This window comes from Entelurus aequoreus, linkage group LG16, assembly GCF_033978785.1.
Source record: "Entelurus aequoreus isolate RoL-2023_Sb linkage group LG16, RoL_Eaeq_v1.1, whole genome shotgun sequence".
NCBI classification, from domain to species: Eukaryota; Metazoa; Chordata; class Actinopteri; order Syngnathiformes; family Syngnathidae; genus Entelurus; species Entelurus aequoreus.
In genome coordinates, this window is record NC_084746.1 from 20,124,961 (window position 1) to 20,145,670 (window position 20,710).

General features: G+C 39.3%; 1 protein-coding gene across 3 annotated transcripts in view; it reads right to left on the minus strand.

Annotated features, from left to right (window-relative positions):
* The window catches only part of plcg2 (phospholipase C, gamma 2), a 189,044-nt gene that overhangs the window by 56,240 nt on the left and 112,094 nt on the right, over positions 1-20,710 (minus strand). For all 3 annotated transcript variants that reach the window (XM_062022352.1, XM_062022351.1, XM_062022350.1), the window contains exons 22-26: positions 12,407-12,475; positions 12,233-12,342; positions 12,062-12,158; positions 9,770-9,842; positions 9,502-9,674 (exon numbers count right to left, since the gene is read on the minus strand). In XM_062022352.1, coding sequence (XP_061878336.1) covers positions 9,502-9,674; positions 9,770-9,842; positions 12,062-12,158; positions 12,233-12,342; positions 12,407-12,475 — 522 coding nt within the window. The remainder of the gene's footprint in view (positions 1-9,501; positions 9,675-9,769; positions 9,843-12,061; positions 12,159-12,232; positions 12,343-12,406; positions 12,476-20,710) is intronic.

Here is a 20,710-nt window from a genome sequence, read left to right on the forward strand (position 1 = left end):
CGGTTCGATAAGATGATTCGATAATGGGCTCGAACTCAATAATTTCTTATCAAACATCATCCCTAAAGCTGCCTGACATCTTTACCCAGGAGTGCGGTCCAAGGTTCACAGATGTGGATGTGGGAAAAGTCTAGTTGGCGAGACCTCTTCAAAGTTGTAAACACAACCAACACACTGCCTAAAATTACAGTTGACAACTGACAAGGTTAACTGTTGAATACATTAAACTCACTGTATTTTTTCAACAGCCCTGCTAACCGCTTGCTAAACACCCGTGTACACAAACTGCATGAACGCTGGCACCGCAAAGATCGACAAATGCATCAGCGACACGTTTCAACGCTGATGCCGTAGGCTCAAAAATTAGTAAATCTGCGGACTCTTTTTAAAAATTATGACATGAAATAAAAAATATCTTGTTATTCGGGTTTTGCTAATGGCCTTGTTCTCATCTTTCTCATTCCAATAACTTTGGTGACAATGGGTGTGCGTGCTCATGTCCAGGTAAGATATACAGGATCATTCAGACTGTTCATTGTAATCTTAAACCCGATTCAAATTACCTAAATGTCATGCTGTACTGACCCCGAATGACTTGGACACGCCATGTTTGGGGGAAAAGTCATTTTAAGAGGGCCTAACTACTAACCTACTCAGTGGCCTAGTGGGTAGAGTGTCCGCCCTGAGATCGGTAGGTCGTGAGTTCAAACCCCGGCCGAGTCATACCAAAGACTATAAAAATGGGACCCATTACCTCCCTGCTTGGCACTCAGCATCAACTGTTCGAATTGGGGGTTAAATCACAAAAAATGATTCCCGGGCGCGGCAACGCTGCTGCCCACTGCTCCCCTCACCTCCCAGGAGGTGAACAGGGGGATGGGTCAAATGCAGAGGACAAATTTCACCACACCTAGTGTGTGTGTGACAATCATTGGTACTTTAACTAACTTTAACTAAATATAATGTGGAAGAGGAATGAAATGTCATCCCTCATCTAGTTAGATGTGTGGAACGGCTTCTCGTCCCAGATGTTAATTCACCTGTTCAATCAATAAACCAATCAAAGTTTACCTATATAGCCCTTAATCACAAATTCTCGAAGGGTTGCACAAGCCACAACCACGTCCTCAGCTCAGATCCCACATCAGGGCAAGAAAAAACTCAACCCAATGGAAACAATGAGAAACCTTGGAAGGGACCGCAAATGTGGGGATCCCCCCTGGATGACCAGTGCAATGGATGTCGAGTGGATAGGGTTCAACCCCAAATGACAAAGGTGTTGTTTGGGGTTGGTTTCAGCTTTTTAAAGGGTACTGCAACACATAAACAGTACAGTATGTACTTTATTATCCAGGGTTTCCCGCAGAGCTTTGTTGTTAAGGCGGCCGCCTTAACAACAGAGAGCCACCGCCTAAACTAACATCTTAACAAGCTGCTCCGCTTGGTTCTGCCTCCCCTGTCAGTATGTCTCTCTGCTGTGCTGCTGTCCCCCAGCGTTGTCCCACCCACAGAACCATCAGATTGGTTACTCGCAGAGCTGTAACAGCCAATCAGCAGTGCGTATCCAGAGCGCATGGAGTCAATGGTCACGGCACAGGCAGGTGGGGTGATGCTTACCTGTTTAGCAGGTAAGCATAAGACAGCCGACTCTCTGCAAATTATAATAAACACCTCCCAGTCCTCTACAACTCAACTACTAGTAACATCACTATGAGCCCGTTGATGTTCTGGAAACATAAGCGGCAGCTCAGCTCGCTCGCAGTCCTTGAGGTGAAGGCTAATTCGCTTTTAGCGCAACGTTAGCTCGCTGTGCGGTGTGTGTGTGCGTGCGTGCGTGTGTGCGTGCGTGCATGTGTATGTGTGCATGTGTGTGTGTGTGTGTTTGTGTGTGTGTGCCTCACATGATACGGACAGCAAAGCCCTGTTAGTTGTCAATAATGCTTGTCTTTCTCTCCTTTCTCACCTTTTTCTGTGTTGATTGAGCTGTGTTGAAGCAGCAAAAAACAACATTATGTTAAATGAAGAGTTTCCTGAAGCTGTCTCTGATAGTTGATATAATAATGTAACTGCATCATGAAGCCTACATGAACTCCATGGTGTTCAGGGATGAATAGTCTCTCCTATTGCTATTGTACTATTTTTTCAGCTATTATATCATTAGTAATGTAGCAGCCTAGTTTTGAATGGCAGAGTCCCTGCTATCACATGTTGATAAAAATATAACATTTACATAATAAAAATCAACTACAGACTTCCCAAATGCTGTAATAAATTAAGCATGATGAGTTGAGCATATGTCAGCATGTGGCCCCAATTGTAACTCTTTTTTTCAAACGCTTACAAACGCAATGTAATCAGAGTCTGTAGTCTATTGGTGTTGTGGCAGCGATGAGGTGGAGACGTGATGGCGACAGGCCGAGTTACACTGTTCCTTACAAACACCCACCCACCCACCCCCTTCCCCATCCGTCCACCTGTCTCTTATATCCTATACAGGGTACTTCAACACATAAACAGGATAGTTTGTACTTCATTATCATATATATAACTCTTTTGAAGGAAAACATCCAAATACTTGACTAATATTTATTAGGTGCATGAACAAAGACTAGTTAAAAAACAAAAAAGAGGTTTTTAGTACATCAACATCTGATCAATAAGAGTCCCTTACATTAACATAGATATAGTCAACTTTGATAAAGGCTTAAATCATTTTAAACACATATTCTTACGATAACCACAAATATAAGTGTTTGTCTTACAAACGTACATGTAGCAATCAGTTGTGGACAGACAAAGCCCGAAAGCAGTATATGTGCTTCTGTGGCGCGGCGGAGGGAATACATTTTTGGCGTAACAACAACCAGCAGCAGCAAATAATAGATTTCAGTGTGTCGATGTCATGATCAATGACTTGCCTGCGGATGGCATCATAGCAGTGAAATAAAAAAATCCATCCATCCATCTTCTTCCGCTTATCTGAGAAGCAGGGAAGCCCAGACTTCCTTCTCCCCAGCCACTTCGTCCAGCTCCTCCCGTGGGATCCCGAGGTGTTCCCAGGCCAGCCGGGAGACATAGTCTTCCCAACGTGTCCTGGGTCTTATCCGTGGCCTCCTACCGGTTGGACGTGCCCGAAACACCTCCATAGCGAGGCGTTCGGGTGGCATCCTGACCAGATGCCCGAACCACCTCATCTGGCTCATCTCGAGGTGGAGGAGCAGCGGCTTTAGTTTGAGTTCCTCCCGGATGGCAGAGCTTCTCACCCTATCTCTAAGGGAGAGCCCCGCCAAACCGGCGGAGGAAGCTCATTTCGGCCGCTTGAACCTGTGATCTTGTCCTTTCGGTCATAACCCAAAGCTCATGACCATAGGTGAGGATGGGAACGTAGATCAACCGGTAAATTGAGAGCTTTGCCTTCCGGCTCAGCTCCTTCTTCACCACAACGGATCAATACAGCGTCCGCATTACTGAAGACGTCGCACCAATCCGCCTGTCGATCTCACGATCCACTCTTCCCTCACTCGTGAACAAGACTCTGTGGTACTTGAACTCCTCCCCAACCCGGAGATGGCACTCCACCCTTTTCCGGGCGAGAACCATGGACTCGGACTTGGAGGTGCTGATTCCCATCCCAGTCGCTTCACACTCGGCTGCAAACCGATCCAGTGAGAGCTGAAGATCTTGGCCAGGTGAAGCCATCAGGACCACATCATCTGCAAAAAGCAGAGACCTATTCACCTATAACCCAAACCTAATCACCTATAACCTAAACCAGATACCCTCAACGTCTTGACTGCGCCTAGAAATTCTGTCCATAAAAGTTATGAACAGAATCGGTGACAAAGGGCAGCCTTGGCGGAGTCCAACCCTCACTGGAAACGGGTCCAACTTACTGCCAGCAATACGGACCAAGCTCTGACACTGATCATACAGGGAGCGGACCGCCACAATCAGAAAGTCTGTTACCCCATACTCTTTGATCACTTCCCACAGGTCGAATGCCTTCTCCAAGTCCACAAAGCACATGTAGACTGGTTGGGCAAACTCCCATGCACCCTCAAGGACCCTGCAGAGAGTATGAAGCTGGTCCACAGTTCCACGACCAGGACGAAAACCACTCTGTTCCTCCTGAATCCGAGGTTCTACTATCCGGCGTAGTCTCCTCTCCAGTACACCTGAATAGACCTTACCGGGAAGGCTGAGGATTGTGATCCCACGATAGTTGGAACACACCCTCCGGTTCCCCTTCTTAAAGAGAGGAACCACCACCCCGGTCTGCCAATCCAGAGGTACCGCCCCCGATGTCCACGCGATGTTGCAGAGTCTTGTCAACCAAGACAGCCCCACAGCCTTAAGGAACTCCGGGCGGATCTCATCCACCCCCGGGGCCTTGCCACCAAGGAGCTTTTTAACTACTTTGGCAACCTCAGCCCCAGAAATAGGAGAGCCCACCACAGATTTCCCAGCCACTGCCTCCTCATATCCGATGTGGAACAAGGTAAAACCATAGATTTTGGTTTTGGCGGTGACTTCCTTATCTCGCAAGTAAAAGCACCTGATTGGTTGTCGTTCATAACTAACCACCACCCCTCTTTCAATGTACGCTATTAAAGAGCTGTGATTTGATATATTCCAAACTTGTCCCACCTTCAACCAAGACGAAATTAAATACAATTGAATTTTGTTTCTGTCAACATTTTCTTCTTATGTTTGTACTTTAACATGTCAGGTAATTGTGTTATCGTCTTAGTCAATGTTCCATTGTTTTGATTACTTCTCATCCTTTTTTGCCTGCTACAATGTAAAAAAAATAAAAATAATAAAATAAAATAAACAGCATCTAGCCCAGGGCGAGCACAGCTTAATAACGCCGGTGGGACTGTTACAATATGAAGAAAATACGATAAAACATTGAATATTCAGAATATGTGAATCATTCCTACCTTGTTTACTTCACTGACCCCTTTAAAGTTTTGTAATCGTTCAAAAGTATTTAGCCATCCATTTATTTTCTATCGATGTCCCTCAAGCAATTAAAATGTGTCAAACATGTCAAAGTGTGGAGAGTGTTTTGCATATTACCCATCATTTATTATAGAGTAAATGGATTTAATGGGTGTATTTTTGAATTGCGTATTGTGCTATCAGACATTTTTAATAATGCCCACATAGTTCAGTGGGCAAGTTGTGTTTTTGTCAGTGTTGGGTTAGTTACTGAAAACCAGTAACTAGTTACAGTTACTAGTTACTTTATTTCAAAAGTAACTCAGTTACTAACTTAGTTACTAACTCAGTTACTTACACCAAAACGTAACTTAAGTTACTTATATATATATATGTTTTTATTTTAAGGCCCCCTTTTATTCCCATTTTAGCCTTCATTTCAGTACTTTTATTGCACTGGAGATCAACTTGACATGCATTTGCATCACTGAACTCTGCTAAGCAATGTGGTCTACATACAACACACAGAGACAAAGATATGTTTCAAAGGGCCAATTTGTTTCAGGCCAGAACAAATTGACAAAAATATTTTAAATAGCTGCAACATAACATACATAAGTAACAATCAGCATAATAACAACATAGCTGTAAACCAAGGAAGGCACACACTACATACACAAAGCCTAACCAGGCGTTTTTTTCTCTCAAGAAGTTCTGAAATAAAATTATGTCTGAAGCCCAGAACACTCCACACATTTCTCCAGTTTTAGTGTAGAGATAAGGAAAGATTGGCCTGGCCCACTAGGATACCTCTTTATGTTTGTGAACTTTATAGTATATACATTTAGAGTGATGTGATAATCAAACACTCTAGAAGTCTAGAATGAAAGAGTATATAAGAGAATTGACAGTGTGTGTGTACCTTCAGTGCGCAGTGCCTTGTTAAAATCCAGCCGCTGTTACAGGTGGAGGTGAAGTGTGTCTCTCTTTACTAGCTTCGTCGAAGCATGTTGCTTTTGTAGCTGTTTTGGCAGATTTTAATTGCTAGGATAGGATCGTTGATCCAAGACACAACTTACATTTAACTAAAATGTTCTTTTCTTTGTGGTCGACAAAAGAAAAGTAGTGAGAATATCTCCATGTTAAAAAATTCGACTTCTGGCTCCGCCATGATGTAAACAAAGACACGCCCCCTCCCACACACACACTTACACACATACACAGCGTGTGCCTCTTTTCCGGTCGCTTCTTCTGCAGTGCTCCAATAAAACACTCAGATATTCTCAGTTTTTATCCGATACTGCATAAAAAATAACGTAAAATAACGCAGTAACGCATCATGTAGTAACGGTAACTGAGTTACTGAATATAAAACAATAAAGCGTTAGATTACTATTTACTTTGTAACGCGTTAGTCCCAACACTGGTTTTTGTATCACATATTTTAACAATCTGTGTGAGTTTGAAATGTTGTCTAATTTAGTACCTATATTGTGAGTCTATACCACCACTGCAAGCATTATACATGTGATGATGTCCGGTGGCAATCCGTACTGCCATGTTTTAAAAATAATAAAACTGTACTGTAAGACAAAACTGAGTTGATCATAAAAGTACATTGTTATGGAGGATAGTTTTGATTGATTGATTGATTGAGATTTTTATTAGTAGGTTGCACAGTGAAGTACATATTCCGTACAATTGACCACTAAATGGTAACACCCGAATAAGTTTTTCAACTTGTTTAAGTCGGGGTCCATGTTCATGTACTTCACATATAAAATACAGTAAAAGGTAAGCAATAATCCAAAATGTATTTATTTTATCAAAGGCAAAAATGAGACCAATAACTAATTGATAATATTTTTATTAAAATGAATTACTCCCTTCTCTTTTTTGTTGTTATCTTAACCTGTATTAACAGTGATTAGAAAACATGAATTTAAGTTAATATAAGTAAAATAAAATACAAATGAAAAAAATCTCAAAAAGTATCAGTGCCTCACATGGTATGAAGGTCACCCCACATCACTGATGTACTGTAGTTTATTGTATTTGTAGTAGTTGCAGCAGTGAATTTTAGTTGTAGTAGATATTTTAGTTTCTTGTAGTTTTAATGATGTATTTGTTACGGCGCACGCACATGCGTAGCCTGTTTCTACCTATTCTGCAGGAGCACTCAGCGGCTCCACTGTGAGCGCATCTGGACACGCCCCCACACGCGCTGCGCAGACCGCGCCCACACGCCGCTGCAGCCGGCGGCAATCTTCAATCAGCACAGCTGGCAGTGATTACAGCCAACAGGATAAAGAGACTCGCCGCTGACTACTCGGAGTCGTAACGTAGCCCTGTTCGCAGTAAGCTTCACGTCTCTGACTTCCCACCAGTATTATCTCTCGTAGCTTGTTTCCTTGTGTCCGGTCTGATCATCTTCATCTCCCCTTTTGTTCCACAGTCTCGTGTAGTGATGGGTTGATGAGGCCTCATGAAGCGTTTCGACACATTGCAAAACTGTATTGATACTGTGTCGATACTGTGTCACTAAATACTGACATCTGCTGGACGTTAAAAATCCCTACAGGCAACCTATGGACCGACTCAACTGACACTGATATTATGACCTAGTATATACAATAATATAAACCAAGTCATTGTATTTCATTTAGGATTATTTCATATCTTCATTTAAATAAAAATATATTTTTTAGATACAGTCAAATAATGTGAACATGTATCATGACTAGGATGGTAAGGTGGGGATTGAACCCCAGTAACCAATTGCTGGCACAGCCACGCTACCAACTTCGCCACGCCGTCATTCCTGTACCTTCTCTAGTAACAGTACTGATGGGTCCACACAGATGCATCGGCGCATGCGTCGAGCTCATAGAGCGAAACCCTGTGTCGGTGCGCGTACCGCTTTTAGAAAGTAACGTGACCGATCATGAGCTGCTTTGGTCACGTGACCGATACGCGAACTGTATCGCACTGACGCCTCCTCTGTGCCCTGTGAGCAACCTTCCCTCTAAGGTGCGCGCCTGCGCAATTGCGCAGTGCTCAAACGTCCTCCGCGCACACCGTGCGCCGCACAGCCAATATATGCCGCGCACCAAATCAAACCCATCTGAATTCTAAACAAAATAAACACATTTATTCTGTGTAATTTTGAAATGCAACTTTGAGTGACAGTGACAACAAGCGGCCCTAATGGTGTTCGTCAACAACACGCATTGCGCCGCTTCCTAATAAACACAGTTTGGCGCGCAGGCGTCAGTGCGATACAGTTCATGAGCGGTCACGTGACCAGAACAGCTCATGAGCGGTCACGTGACCAAAACAGCTCGTGTTCGGTCACGTGACTTTCTAAAAGCGATACGCGCACCGACACAGGGTATCGCTCTATGAGCTCGACGCATGCGCCGATGCATCGGTGTTGCCGGACCCATCACTAGTCTCGTGTCTCAGTGTCAACTTCCTTTTCCCCTGGTACCGGATTGCCCTCCTGATAATGACACCCTGCCTGGACTTTGGACGCTCTCTCCTGCACCACGACCCCCTTTTGGACACCGGACTTGCTCACTCCTACCCACGACCCCGTTTGGACATTGGACTTGCTCTCTCCTGCACCACGACCCCCGTTTGGACATCGGACTTCCCTGCCTCTTCCCTCTGCATTTGGACGCCCTCATTCAGCACACTTGACAACACCCCTTACGGTATCTTCATATGTTAATCCCAGCACATAGCTCACATTCAAACACATAGTAGCATACATATTCATCAATCTCTCAATAAATATATATTGAGTTGTACTTCTGCTGTTGTGCCGTCTCCTTCCACCCGTCTATAGACACAACCGTATTGAAGTCGTAGTACAGTAGAGTATTGTGGTCTCTTGTAGTTGTAGTAGTTTAGTAACATATAGTATAGTTGTAGACCAATGTGTATTAACAGTGATTAAGGTAATTGAGGTGATTAAGGTCAAAAGTAAAAACACTCCAAAGCCATCATCTGGCTGTGAAGGTCACTGCACATCACTGATGTATTGTGTAGTGGTGTATTGTAGTTTCTTACAGTAATAGTAGTAGTTGTAGTGTATTGTAGTTTTCGTAGTTATAATACCAGTAATAGTAATTATAATTCAATCTGGTAATTCTTTTGAAGAAATTATTCATTTTCATTTTTAATGTTTATCTATTTTGAGTTTCTGATTCAGATTTTTTTTTCTTTTTACAATTTAATTTTTTTTAATTTTTCAGTTTCAGACTTTGCCACAATTTTTTCACACAAACTGTAAAAAAATGGAAACTAATCTGAAAAAAACAAAAACTCAAATATCGAAATATATGAAAGTTAAAAATAACCAGATTGAATTAGAATTTCATTCAATTAAAAAAAAAAAGTGTATACTTATTTTTGTTTTAAAACAAAATCCAACATCAAAACGTGTTTTTTTGTTAATGTTATGTTTTAAGTAAAAAAAAATGTGTCCCTATTAAAATTATTAATAACTATACAATTATTTTGGATTTTCTCAGAAATAGTGCAAACACTCACCTCTTGTTCTCGACTGAACTGCTTGCTCATCTCCCTCTGAGTGATGCCCCATGCCACCTTGTACCAATCAAAAAGCTCCTCCAGAGATTCTGCTGCCAAATCATAATGCAGAACGTCTTGCTCCATATTCTGAAGGGTCAAAACGTGCAGTTTTCCGTTTTTACCATTTTTCACTGAAGAGAGAGCAGACGTAATCATTACAATAGTTTATATTCATTTACATTTACAATGACAAACACCAAATGGTGTTAAATGAGACTGCACTCACAGTTTTGTATGTTGCACTTGGAGATATCCACAACACCCTCACATAGTTCACCCAATGGATTGTCTTCCATACCCTGTTTTTATTCATGTCACAAACACACAAATACATGTTAAAATGTATATGAGCATTATTAGCAATTACAATGTGTTTTGTTGGTATTCTTCCCAAAAAATGTAAACAGGTAGCAATGATTCCCGGGCGCGGCGCCGCTGCTGCCCACTGCTCCCCAAGGGGATGGGACAAATGCAGAGGACAAATTTCACCACATCTAGTGTGTGTGACAATCATTGGTACTTTAATCTTAATTACAAGTTGTATAAGTAGATACGTCATGTCCCTTGGGAGCTACGTGCCTACAGCGGGTGTGAACCATCCATCCATCCATCCATTTTCTACCGCTTGTCCCTCTCAAGGTCGCAGGGCAGCATTCAGGCGGAAGGCAGCGTACACCGTGGACAACTTGCCAACTCATCGCAGGGCCAACACAGATTGACAACATTCACACACTAAGGCCAATTTAGTGTTGCCAATCAACTTATTCCCAGGTGCATGTCTTTAGTAGGGGAAAATGGCAGCATAGTCTTCTATTGTTGCAGATGACATGAAAACAAATACAACAAAAATGTCGGCACATTGTCTTGCATACGCATGCAAAATACATCCTACGGTTGTTTTGTTTTCATGTTGTCAAATTAAACAGCTTTAAAATCGATTGGGAAATAGGCAAATTATGATTTTTTTTCAATATACAACAAATTGTGTTGCGTTGCCTTAAATGGTAAAATGGCCCTCATTAAGATGCTGTCGCTTAGAATTTGCCCTTAAAGAAGTATAAGACAAAAATTAAGGGACAACTTCAATGACTGGTCATCCCATTTTTTCTGTGCCTTTTCTTTTTGTTCAAAAAAAAGTTTTATAATATCCACAACATTTTAATGGAGGCAAATTGACTCTTCTTGATTGTTGATGATGTTTCAGGGTTGCATCATTCATTCTTTGTGGATTACTTGACTTGATGATTTACAATCTACACACATATTTACATTTCTATACCAGTAGAATTTCATTAAATGCACAGGTTTTACAATAATATGAATGCATGAGAAACAAACAGTTGCACTACAAATAACATTTGCAGTGCAAAATGACATAATTAAGAGACTATATTACTTGTTTTCTCGACAGAAATCTTTCAGATTAAGAACAAACATATATCGTAAACAGACATCTGTCCTGCTTATCTTAAAAATATATAAATTCATTGTGCAGCTTTATGATATAGTAGGTCTCCAATTGTTTTCAATTTGAGAACTACTTTAACAAAAACAAAAGAGAGGTGGGATTTTGTTTTATTAATACCCCTGGAAACATTTAAAATTGTGCTTTACTTATGAAGCATATCTCCACAAAAGCAGTTTGGTTATTATTGTCTGTGTGCTATATTGTGGTAATTTGTCATTAAATAGAAGCATAATGTCTGAATTAAACACTGAAAATACGAAAGAGTTGAAGCAAATATTATTTAATACTTTAATAAGTTACTGCATCACCAAGTACTTGTTGGATACCCCTGTAGTGTCACTATCATGAAGTGCAATGTCACTATCATAAAGTGCAGTGTCATTATCAAAAAGTATAGTGTCGCTATCATAAAGTTTAATAGTGTTTCAAGGACAAGGCATCATTATTATAATGACAACAAGAGAGCAAATGGCACTTCTAAAAAAAGTGAGCTTGCAATACTACTAAGTTAGCACGTGATAGTCACTTGCAGCTTCCCCTTCAGACAAAAATAATCTCTGATATTCCCCAATTGTTCCTTTTTTCATTCAAAAACATGTCACTGTGGTAAAAAGTCACATTTGGAGTCTGATTGCCAAAAACTATGCATATATTTCTAGCTAACTGCCGCCAAACTGAGGCAGAGTGACAGCAGCCAAGGCAAATCAAACAAATTACATAAAAATCGACTGACATTGAGTTTGACAGGGGAGCGATCAGACACGCTTGCTTAGTCTGTGGCAAACTGATCTATTAATATGTGTTTGTCACAGAAATAAAAATATAACACAAAGTGCATTCCTTGACAGCTCAATACGGAGGGCATACTTTTGTTTTTAAATGCGGAACCATTTCGTTTTTATGTTAGCATTCTAGCTATGAGCCTCATTAGCGTTTTTATTTTGTTGGCATACTATCCAGGTTAAAATATGCTAGTTTCAAAGACAACGCAGAAAGCCTTTGAGTCAGACATTACACCTTATCTGGCAAAATCCCAAATTAATTCTTTACCTGTTGCCTAATTTCAAGTTTGGTGTTGTTGGACACTTCCTCAACATAGTTGGAGGGGAAAAAGAGCTGCACTTTTCCACCATGGTCTCCTTTCCACCTAGTTTGAGTAGAAGAACATGATCTGTCTTTCTATACATTTTTCTGAACTACCATATCATATTTCATACTCACCAGCCATCATTGTCTTTTGACACATTATGTATCAAAGCCCCTTTACTGAAGGTGAGCTCATCGTGCCTCATGGCCTGATAGCTATAAACCGCCCGTGCCGTACTGTTGGGCTAAGGCAAACAAACAATTATTATGTCTATATAAAAACAAACACATAAAACCTGAAGTACATACCAGTGATGACTCAATTTCATTGGGCTCCACATAAGTCTTCATCTCGTACAGGGAGTCAGGAACTTGAATCTGTGAAACATTTTAAAGTGAATATGTGCAGACAATTTCAATGATCACTGCAAACATGTTTGCTTTAACGTCTCACTTCCTTGGTAATATTTTACAAAATAGATTATTTTTGTACTTCGCCTTGGAAACTGTTCATCTTGCTTTGGTTATCTTTTTTCACTATCACAAACCTAACATAATCATACATGCACAAAGCTTTACATTGACATACAGCTGGGAATTGATAAGATTTTTCCGGTTCCGATTCCACGTTCGATTAACATGTAAAGTGAGATATGTCAAGCCGAGATTGGTTATAATGTTGATGATCATGCTTACAGTTTGAATTGAAAATCTCAGAAAATGTAAGTTTTCAAAAACTGTAAGCCATGATGATCACAATTATAACAAAGGCTTGCATGTAATAACTTAATATCACAGATTTGTTTCCCATTTGAAGTCAATTGCTGACATGAATGGACTTTAACACAATATTCTAATTTTACAAGTTTCACCTGTACAATACAATGACTGAGAAAAAATCTGGCTGCAGGACAAAATGCAACTTTTCTCTGACTACAATTGAACAATCACCTGCTGATAATGCTAACTTTTGACCACAAACTAAGGCCCTGTTTACACTGCACACCCAATCAGATTTGTCTGCCCTCAAGTGACACAGATCAGATTTTTTTGCCAGTTTAAACACTCTAAAGTGCTTCAAATATTATCTTTTGGCATCGGATTCAGGCCACATCAGGAGGTAGTCCTGAATTCGATTGGAATCTGATCTTTTCAAATGAGGCTCCAGTCTAAACGCAATGCAACCTGAATGTGATTTGGTGGAGCTCTACGTCACTCGCTAAACTGGAAAGACACAGTCACCAGCGGAAATGAATAATTCAACACAACAGCCGGTTTCGGTTTTTATTTAAGACAACCAAATTTTCAGTGCATCACTCGTTAATAGTGCGCAAATAATAGGCTATATAATATATGAATATGTATTTTGATTCCGATGAAATAGCGATTGTTGAAAGACTGGAATTGACGTTGTGGCGTATCTGCTTAGATGTTAGTTGAAAAATAAAGCTCTCGTAGATCCACGCTGATTCCAATTGAACAAATAATAGCGCTAACATGATAGTAGGCGTTAGTTAGTACCTGTTGTATTCAGATGAGTGCTGGCGTTACTGCTGCTGGGATGGGATTGGAACGGTTCAAAACGCGACTTTCCTTTATAATTATTGCATTCTGTGTGTTCAAATGTTTCAGCATATTGCTCACATGTCCTCCTCTTGATGAACTAGCAGCCTTATAATTATTACAAGTAGCGCTGTTGCCATCTTTTCTTGTAAAATGTAGTCAATTGAAGAGCGTTTGTTGCGCCCATTTTGAGCTCTGATGTCACTATGCAACGTCATACCCACCCGGAAGGATCGATAAAGAGAACCGTCTGAATAAATGCAGGTTTTCCCCTTGATGTAATAAAATGTGGCGCGCCGCCATGGCATCTTTAAAACCCTTTAAAATAAGGTTTTTTTTAGGTTATTTTTTTTCTTGAAAACAAATTAAAGTAATATAATACATTACTTTAATCACAAAGTCTGACGCTATTTTTAACTTTTATTAACAATCTAATGGTAACAAACAGCACAATTCCAACAGGTTTTACCTCCTGTGTAAACACTTTCGTCCCGTGAGTCCGCACACAACAACACTTCCTTATTCTTCGCCAATAACTTTTCAGGCACGGACGTTGTGTTTGCAAACATGGGAAAAACTCTTTAGTCAGAGACATCGAGGGACAGAAGTTAAGAGTCTCTAAACAGGAGTACATTGTATAATAACACCAGAAAAAAATGCTACATTTGTTGCTAAATGTTTAAAAAAAATTTAAAATATGTCAATAAAAGTCTGGAAACACTTGAAAAAATCTCAACAAAGTACAATGTACAAAAAGCACCAACAATTAAAAACGATAACAAATATATATACAGTATACTGTATGTTAAACATATTTGTTTATGTATGTTTACATTTTTGAGCCATTTTAAAGAAAATTGTCAGAAAAATTGTATTTAAATTATCAAAAAACTTTCCATTTTGAGTTCCCAATGAACAGACAAGAAGCTGACTCTGCTGCACCAAGCCAAACGCTTGGAAGATTCCGCTGTGTACGATAGAAACAGACGGGAGGGGTCATCCATTGTCCTCAAAAACCTGCCAAAGCTGAATCTACGACAAGCCCAAGCCCGAGGGATCTTCTTCTTTTGTCTTCTCATGTGACCGAAAACAAGGACTGTTTACATACTACCCAATCCTGTTGAGAAATGTATCGTTGCGTAAACATTGAACATCTAAATAAAAGAGAAGACGAAAACCTTCTTCGTCAGAGCGTGGTGCAGGACTGTACAGAAAGTGCAGTGGCCATGTCTCTCCTCAATATTGAGTCCAAATTTAATTCTGTCTCTGTTTGATTCTTTGTCTCTTGTCTGTTTAATAGATGTCATCAGTGTTTGAACCTGACATCTTATTGGTCCTTCGAGCCGGATCCAATATGTTTTGACGATTCCAGCTGGAGTGAGTGAAACCAGAGGAATGGCCACCAACTCCTGATTGAGGAAGCTGTTTTCTTCATTTCGGGCTGGAATTTGAAAAGCTGACGGAAATCCGAGGACAAGAGGAAGGAACGCAGAGAGCAGTGAGTATGTTTTAAGAGAAAGAAACGACTAAGAAAAAGCGTGTGACTGAGGGTTACGACGCATATACAAACCCTGTAAATCCTAGGCTCTAACAGGTAAAAAGGCCAAAGAATTAGAGGAGACGACGGAGTCCAATGTCCGTGATTAAAATTTAAAATAAAAACTGAATTAAGATAAAAACTGAAGAGGCCAAAATACTGGAGGGTGTCGGATCTCACAATAATTTGAAATATCCGTAAGCCATTATCTGAGGGCGACGGCGTCCAACACAGACCTAACAAGGTCTATTCAGAAAAAAAAAACAACTGAATTTTTGTCCGTAAACAACAATAACCTAGAGGGGGTCGGACTCCTACATGAAACATTGAAAATGTTCTGAATATCTTAACACTGAAAAGTATGAATGAACTTGAGAGTGTGTGGGAGTAATCGCCATTCGGCTATCACTCCATATTAAAGTTGTGAGAAGTAAATAGTGGGTTATTGTGGAAGCTTGTAGGCAAGACACCTCCACTGGGGAACCAACTCCAGTATAAGCGACGTGTACCACTGTAATAAATGAAACCGCTATCTTACAACAAAGAAAGAAGTAATCCTTATAAGTTCGGCTCTGTAGGGGACGACGGATTACTCCAAATTTATAAAATGGGAAAAGGGACAAGTAAACCAAAGGTTAGTCCAAAAGACGAGTTAAAATGTAAAGACTGGAAAGCAGTAGAACCATACAATGAAAATGTATTGAAGCAACCAACAGTACGGTCAAAAAGAGACCCAAAAAACGCAGACCTGATATGGTCTATTAGAATCTATTGAAACCAAAATAGGAGACATCCAAATCTCCGAAGACCACACGAAAAGACAAATAAATTGATAATAAGGACATACTAAATTATGAGGACTTAAGTAAACAAACAGCGAGTAAATCAGAGATAATAATATAAATAAAGGCTAAAGAAATCACATTTTTGTGTGACACCGTAGCATGTAAAGTTAAAAAAGTTAAAGTACCAATGATTGTCACACACACACTAGGTGTGGCGAAATTATTCTCTGCATTTGACCCATCACCCATGATCACACCCTGGGGGGTGAGGGGAACATGTAGAGAATAAAATGACTGTGCTAGGTTTAGCAATAGTATCAGATCATGAAGGAGGAATGAAAAATAGAAAAATAGATGGTAAAATTGCGATTGAGTGTGGAGAGAGACAGAGAGAGAGAGAGAAAAATAAAATTAGAGAAAACTCAAAAGTGCTAAAGTGAGAGAAAAGTAAAAATAAATGAAGAAATGGAAAAAAAAATCAATACTAAGAAATAATGCTAAATGGAATAAACTAATGCTTACGACAGAGATAATGTGGGGTATTGAAATAAGAGATGAAGAAAAGGTAGACTGAAGATATGCATGTATGTTTGGATATATAAAGAGCGCTTTTATATATACAAATATATATGTGTATAATTAAATAATGGAACAAATAAAAACCTACATGAATAACTATAATAAGAGTTGAGATATATAGTATGATAAAATGATAAAGGGGGTTACATGTTTATTAGCTGAGGGAAGAAGAACAAAAAAAAAGGAAAAAAAAGAAGAGAAACCTCTTCAAGTGTTGCTGACCTTTGCCCTTGAGAGTGCAGTCACGCACCCACACACTACCTTGGGTGTGTGTGTGTGGGTGTAGGTGTGTGTGCGTGGTGCATTGGGGGAGGTGTGAAAATGAATTTATTACATGAAAGGTTAAAGTAGGTTTAACTTTGAAGTGTAGTATAACATTCTTAGGTTAGATTATGTTTTAGACATTTGCAACACCATACATCTGAGTGTTGAGCTAAGATAAGATGATGACATAACATAGAATAAATAAGGAGGTATGGCAATCAGGAAAACTATCAGCTAGCGATAGACAACTGTTTGCTTTGAATATTGGTGAATAATAATTGCAAATAAGAAATATAAACAATGGGAAGAATGTAAATTCAGAGTGTAAAAGTATAGATTAATTGGCGTATAGACATTTAAGTGAGTTTAAAACGTTACTTAAAAAATACATATAGTAAGATGTATAACATTTGAATTAGGAGAAAAATAACATTAGCGTATTAAATAATCTACATAGTGAAAGACACAAAATAAGCAAAATAAAAGTCCAATTATGCAAAAGAGAAGTAAAGGATCTAGGACGTTCTCTAAACAAAGATGGACGCACTATTGTGGAAAATAGAAAAACAAAGTACGACAAGTACAAAAACCACAAAAAAAGAAGCAAATTAGGTAATTTTTAGGATTAACCAATTATTGTAGAAGTTGAATACCAAATTATGATGAAATAGTAGCTCCTTTAAGTAAATTAATGAAACATTTAATCATCTGTAGAGTGGAATTCAGAAGCTGAAGCAGCATTCTGTGAAATAAAAATAGAACAGAATGTGCGATTGTTACAGTAACGAAAGTTTTGAAAGCTATCAAATGACGATCAAATTGCTGAATGCAAGCGGCAGAACTAGAAGCATTAATAGAAGCATGTAAAGTAATGAAAGATCAAAAGGTCACCATATATATATAAATATAGCCAAAATATAGTCATCGCGGTGGATAAACTTTTCATCAACGGCCAACTTTACCGTGATCCGGAAGCCACGCCGTGGCTGTATTATTAGCGTCTGAAACACGGTAAATGTTGTATTTTGTTTTTGTTATTTCATTATGCTTCAATCCCTCTCTTTTTTTCCCCCCCCTCTTGCTCACAATACACCTGTGCGTCATCATAGCGCACACGTAAACACCATACGCTCTCTCTCTCTCTTTTGGTAAACCAACATGTTTACTGTTTTACTTTTTTGTTTTCCTTTTTATGTTACTTATTTCACTACCTGTTTAATCCACCACTCTCTTCTTTTCTTTTTCTTTTATGTTTTTTGTTTTGTTTTTCTCTTTCTATTTCTCCACCTGTTGTGTGTGTCCCCTTGTCGTCATCAGCATTTACACTCACAGCTAATACATGCACAACTATACACACTATACACACCTACATATATGCATGATAGGCTTACATTTAGATACAGACATGCATTATTTACACATAAAGTACACACATACATCCACACACTTAGTTACAGTCTAGTTTAGTATGTCCACTGTTCAGTTTGTCACTTGGAATGTGCGTGGAGTCGGGTCAAAGGAAAAAAATATAAAAATTCTTAATCATTTGAAGAGTATGCAAGCAGACATTGCTTTACTACAAGAGACTCACCTCTCCAAGTCCGATACCTCAAAACTGCATTCATCGCAATACCCACACACATACTTTGCTAGTTACAACTCCAAACAGAGAGGCATAGCCATTCTCATTAGTAGAAAGGTCAACTTTACATTCCATAACTCCATTACTGACATAGAGGGAAGATACATCATTCTTAATATTTCTGTTGACGGGAGAAACTTATGTATCGCCAACATTTATGGTCCAAATGTTGATGACCCCTCCTTTTTTCACACTTTCTTCTCAGCACTTTCTCCTCACTCAAACCACTGCTTGATTCTAGGAGGGGACCTCAACTTAGTATTTAATCCAAATATAGATCGGTCCAGAGTGACTGGGAGTCACCGTGAGTCTCAATCAGTGGTAATACTTAAGCAATATATGAACGATTATGGTCTTTGCGATGCCTGGCGTTCTTATCACCACACTCTTAGGGAATACACTTATTTTTCCCCAGTTCACCACTCATTCTCTCGCATTGATTACTTTTTAACTAGTAGCTCAATTTTATCTGATATCGCAAACATTCCCATTCATCCTATCATCATCAGTGACCATGCACCTGTCTCACTTTCCCTCACTAACAAAACTATAACTGCACCTATAAAACAATGGAGACTTAATACATCATTACTAAAGGACCCAGACTTCCTCAACTATTTTGAGAAAGAATGGACAGATTTTTTAGATTTTAATGATCAACCAGAAATCACGGCGTGCATTCTCTGGGAGGCCGCAAAAGTAGTTATGCGAGGAAAAATAATTTCTTATTCATCATACAAGAAAAAAAAGGAACGTTTACTAGAGCAGGAACTTGAAAATGAAATAAAAATATTAGAAATAGCTTATGCGAACTCACAAAATGAACATACTCTGAACGAACTGAGAAAACTCAAATTAGATTTAAGAGAAATAATTGATAAGAAAAGTAAATTCCTGCTCCAGAGGTTACGCTTAGATAAATTTGAACATGACAATAAACCAAGCAAATATTTGTCTAACCAACTAAAATTAAACAAAGAAAAAAACTCCATACCATTCATTAAGGATTCAGCTGGGAACATTACTCACGTTCCTGAGGAAATTAACTCCATATTTAGAGACTTTTACAGAAACTTGTATACACCCCAGATTGACCCATCTCTTTCAGACATTGAGACATTTCTCAATGGTATAGGCTTACCTAAATTAAATACGAGGCAGGTATCAAATTTAGATCTTGCTATTTCTGTAGATGAACTTCACGATGCTCTTCAACAGATGCCAAACAATAAAGCACCAGGGCCTGATGGGTTCCCTGTGGAGTTCTACAAAACATTCTGGTCACTGCTAGCTCCGATATTTACGAAAATGGCTTTAGAGATTAAAGAAAACTCATTCCTTCCTCCAAATATGAACTCTGCCACAATCAGTCTCTTGCTAAAACCTGATAAAGACCCAACACTTCCATCCAGTTACCGGCCAATCTCCTTGATTAATGCTGATCTTAAAATTATTTGCAAAGTATTAGCTCAAAGATTAGAAAAAGTTACTCCATATATAGTACATCCTGATCAAACAGGTTTCATCAAAGAGAGACAATCGTCCAACAATGTTCGCCGTCTACTCAATGTGATAGACTATTCTGTTATTCATAATTTAAAAACAGCTGTTGTTTCATTAGATGCTGAAAAAGCATTTGATAGAGTGAATTGGAATTTTCTTTTAGCTACTCTACAGGAATTTGGATTTGGAGACTCATTTATAGAATGGATCAAGGTCCTATATAGTTTCCCTACAGCCTCGGTTAGAACGAATAGCCAAATCTCCCCAAGGTTTAATCTTATGAGGGGCACAAGGCAAGGGTGTCCACTTTCTCCGTCACTGTTTGCTATATTTATTGAACCTCTTGCAACCGCAATTCGACAGCATGCAAATATTAAAGGCATCCATACCGCAACCGTTCATCATAAAATAAGCCTTTATGCTGATGATGTATTACTTTTCTTACAAAATCCACATTCTTCTCTTCAAGATACAATCTCACTTATCAATAAATTCAGTTCTATTTCAGATTACTCAATCAACTGGTCCAAATCTACTGTGTTACCAATAAATTTTGACTTCCAGAGCACCTCATCGATTCCACTGCATAAAGGGAACATTAAATACCTGGGAATCAATATTTCCTCCACATTGTCAGTTCTGAATCACTTGAATTACTCCCCAATCTTAAAATTGATTGAGGATGGTCTGGCGCGTTGGAAAGCACTGCCAATCTCACTTATGGGAAGGGTTTCTACCGT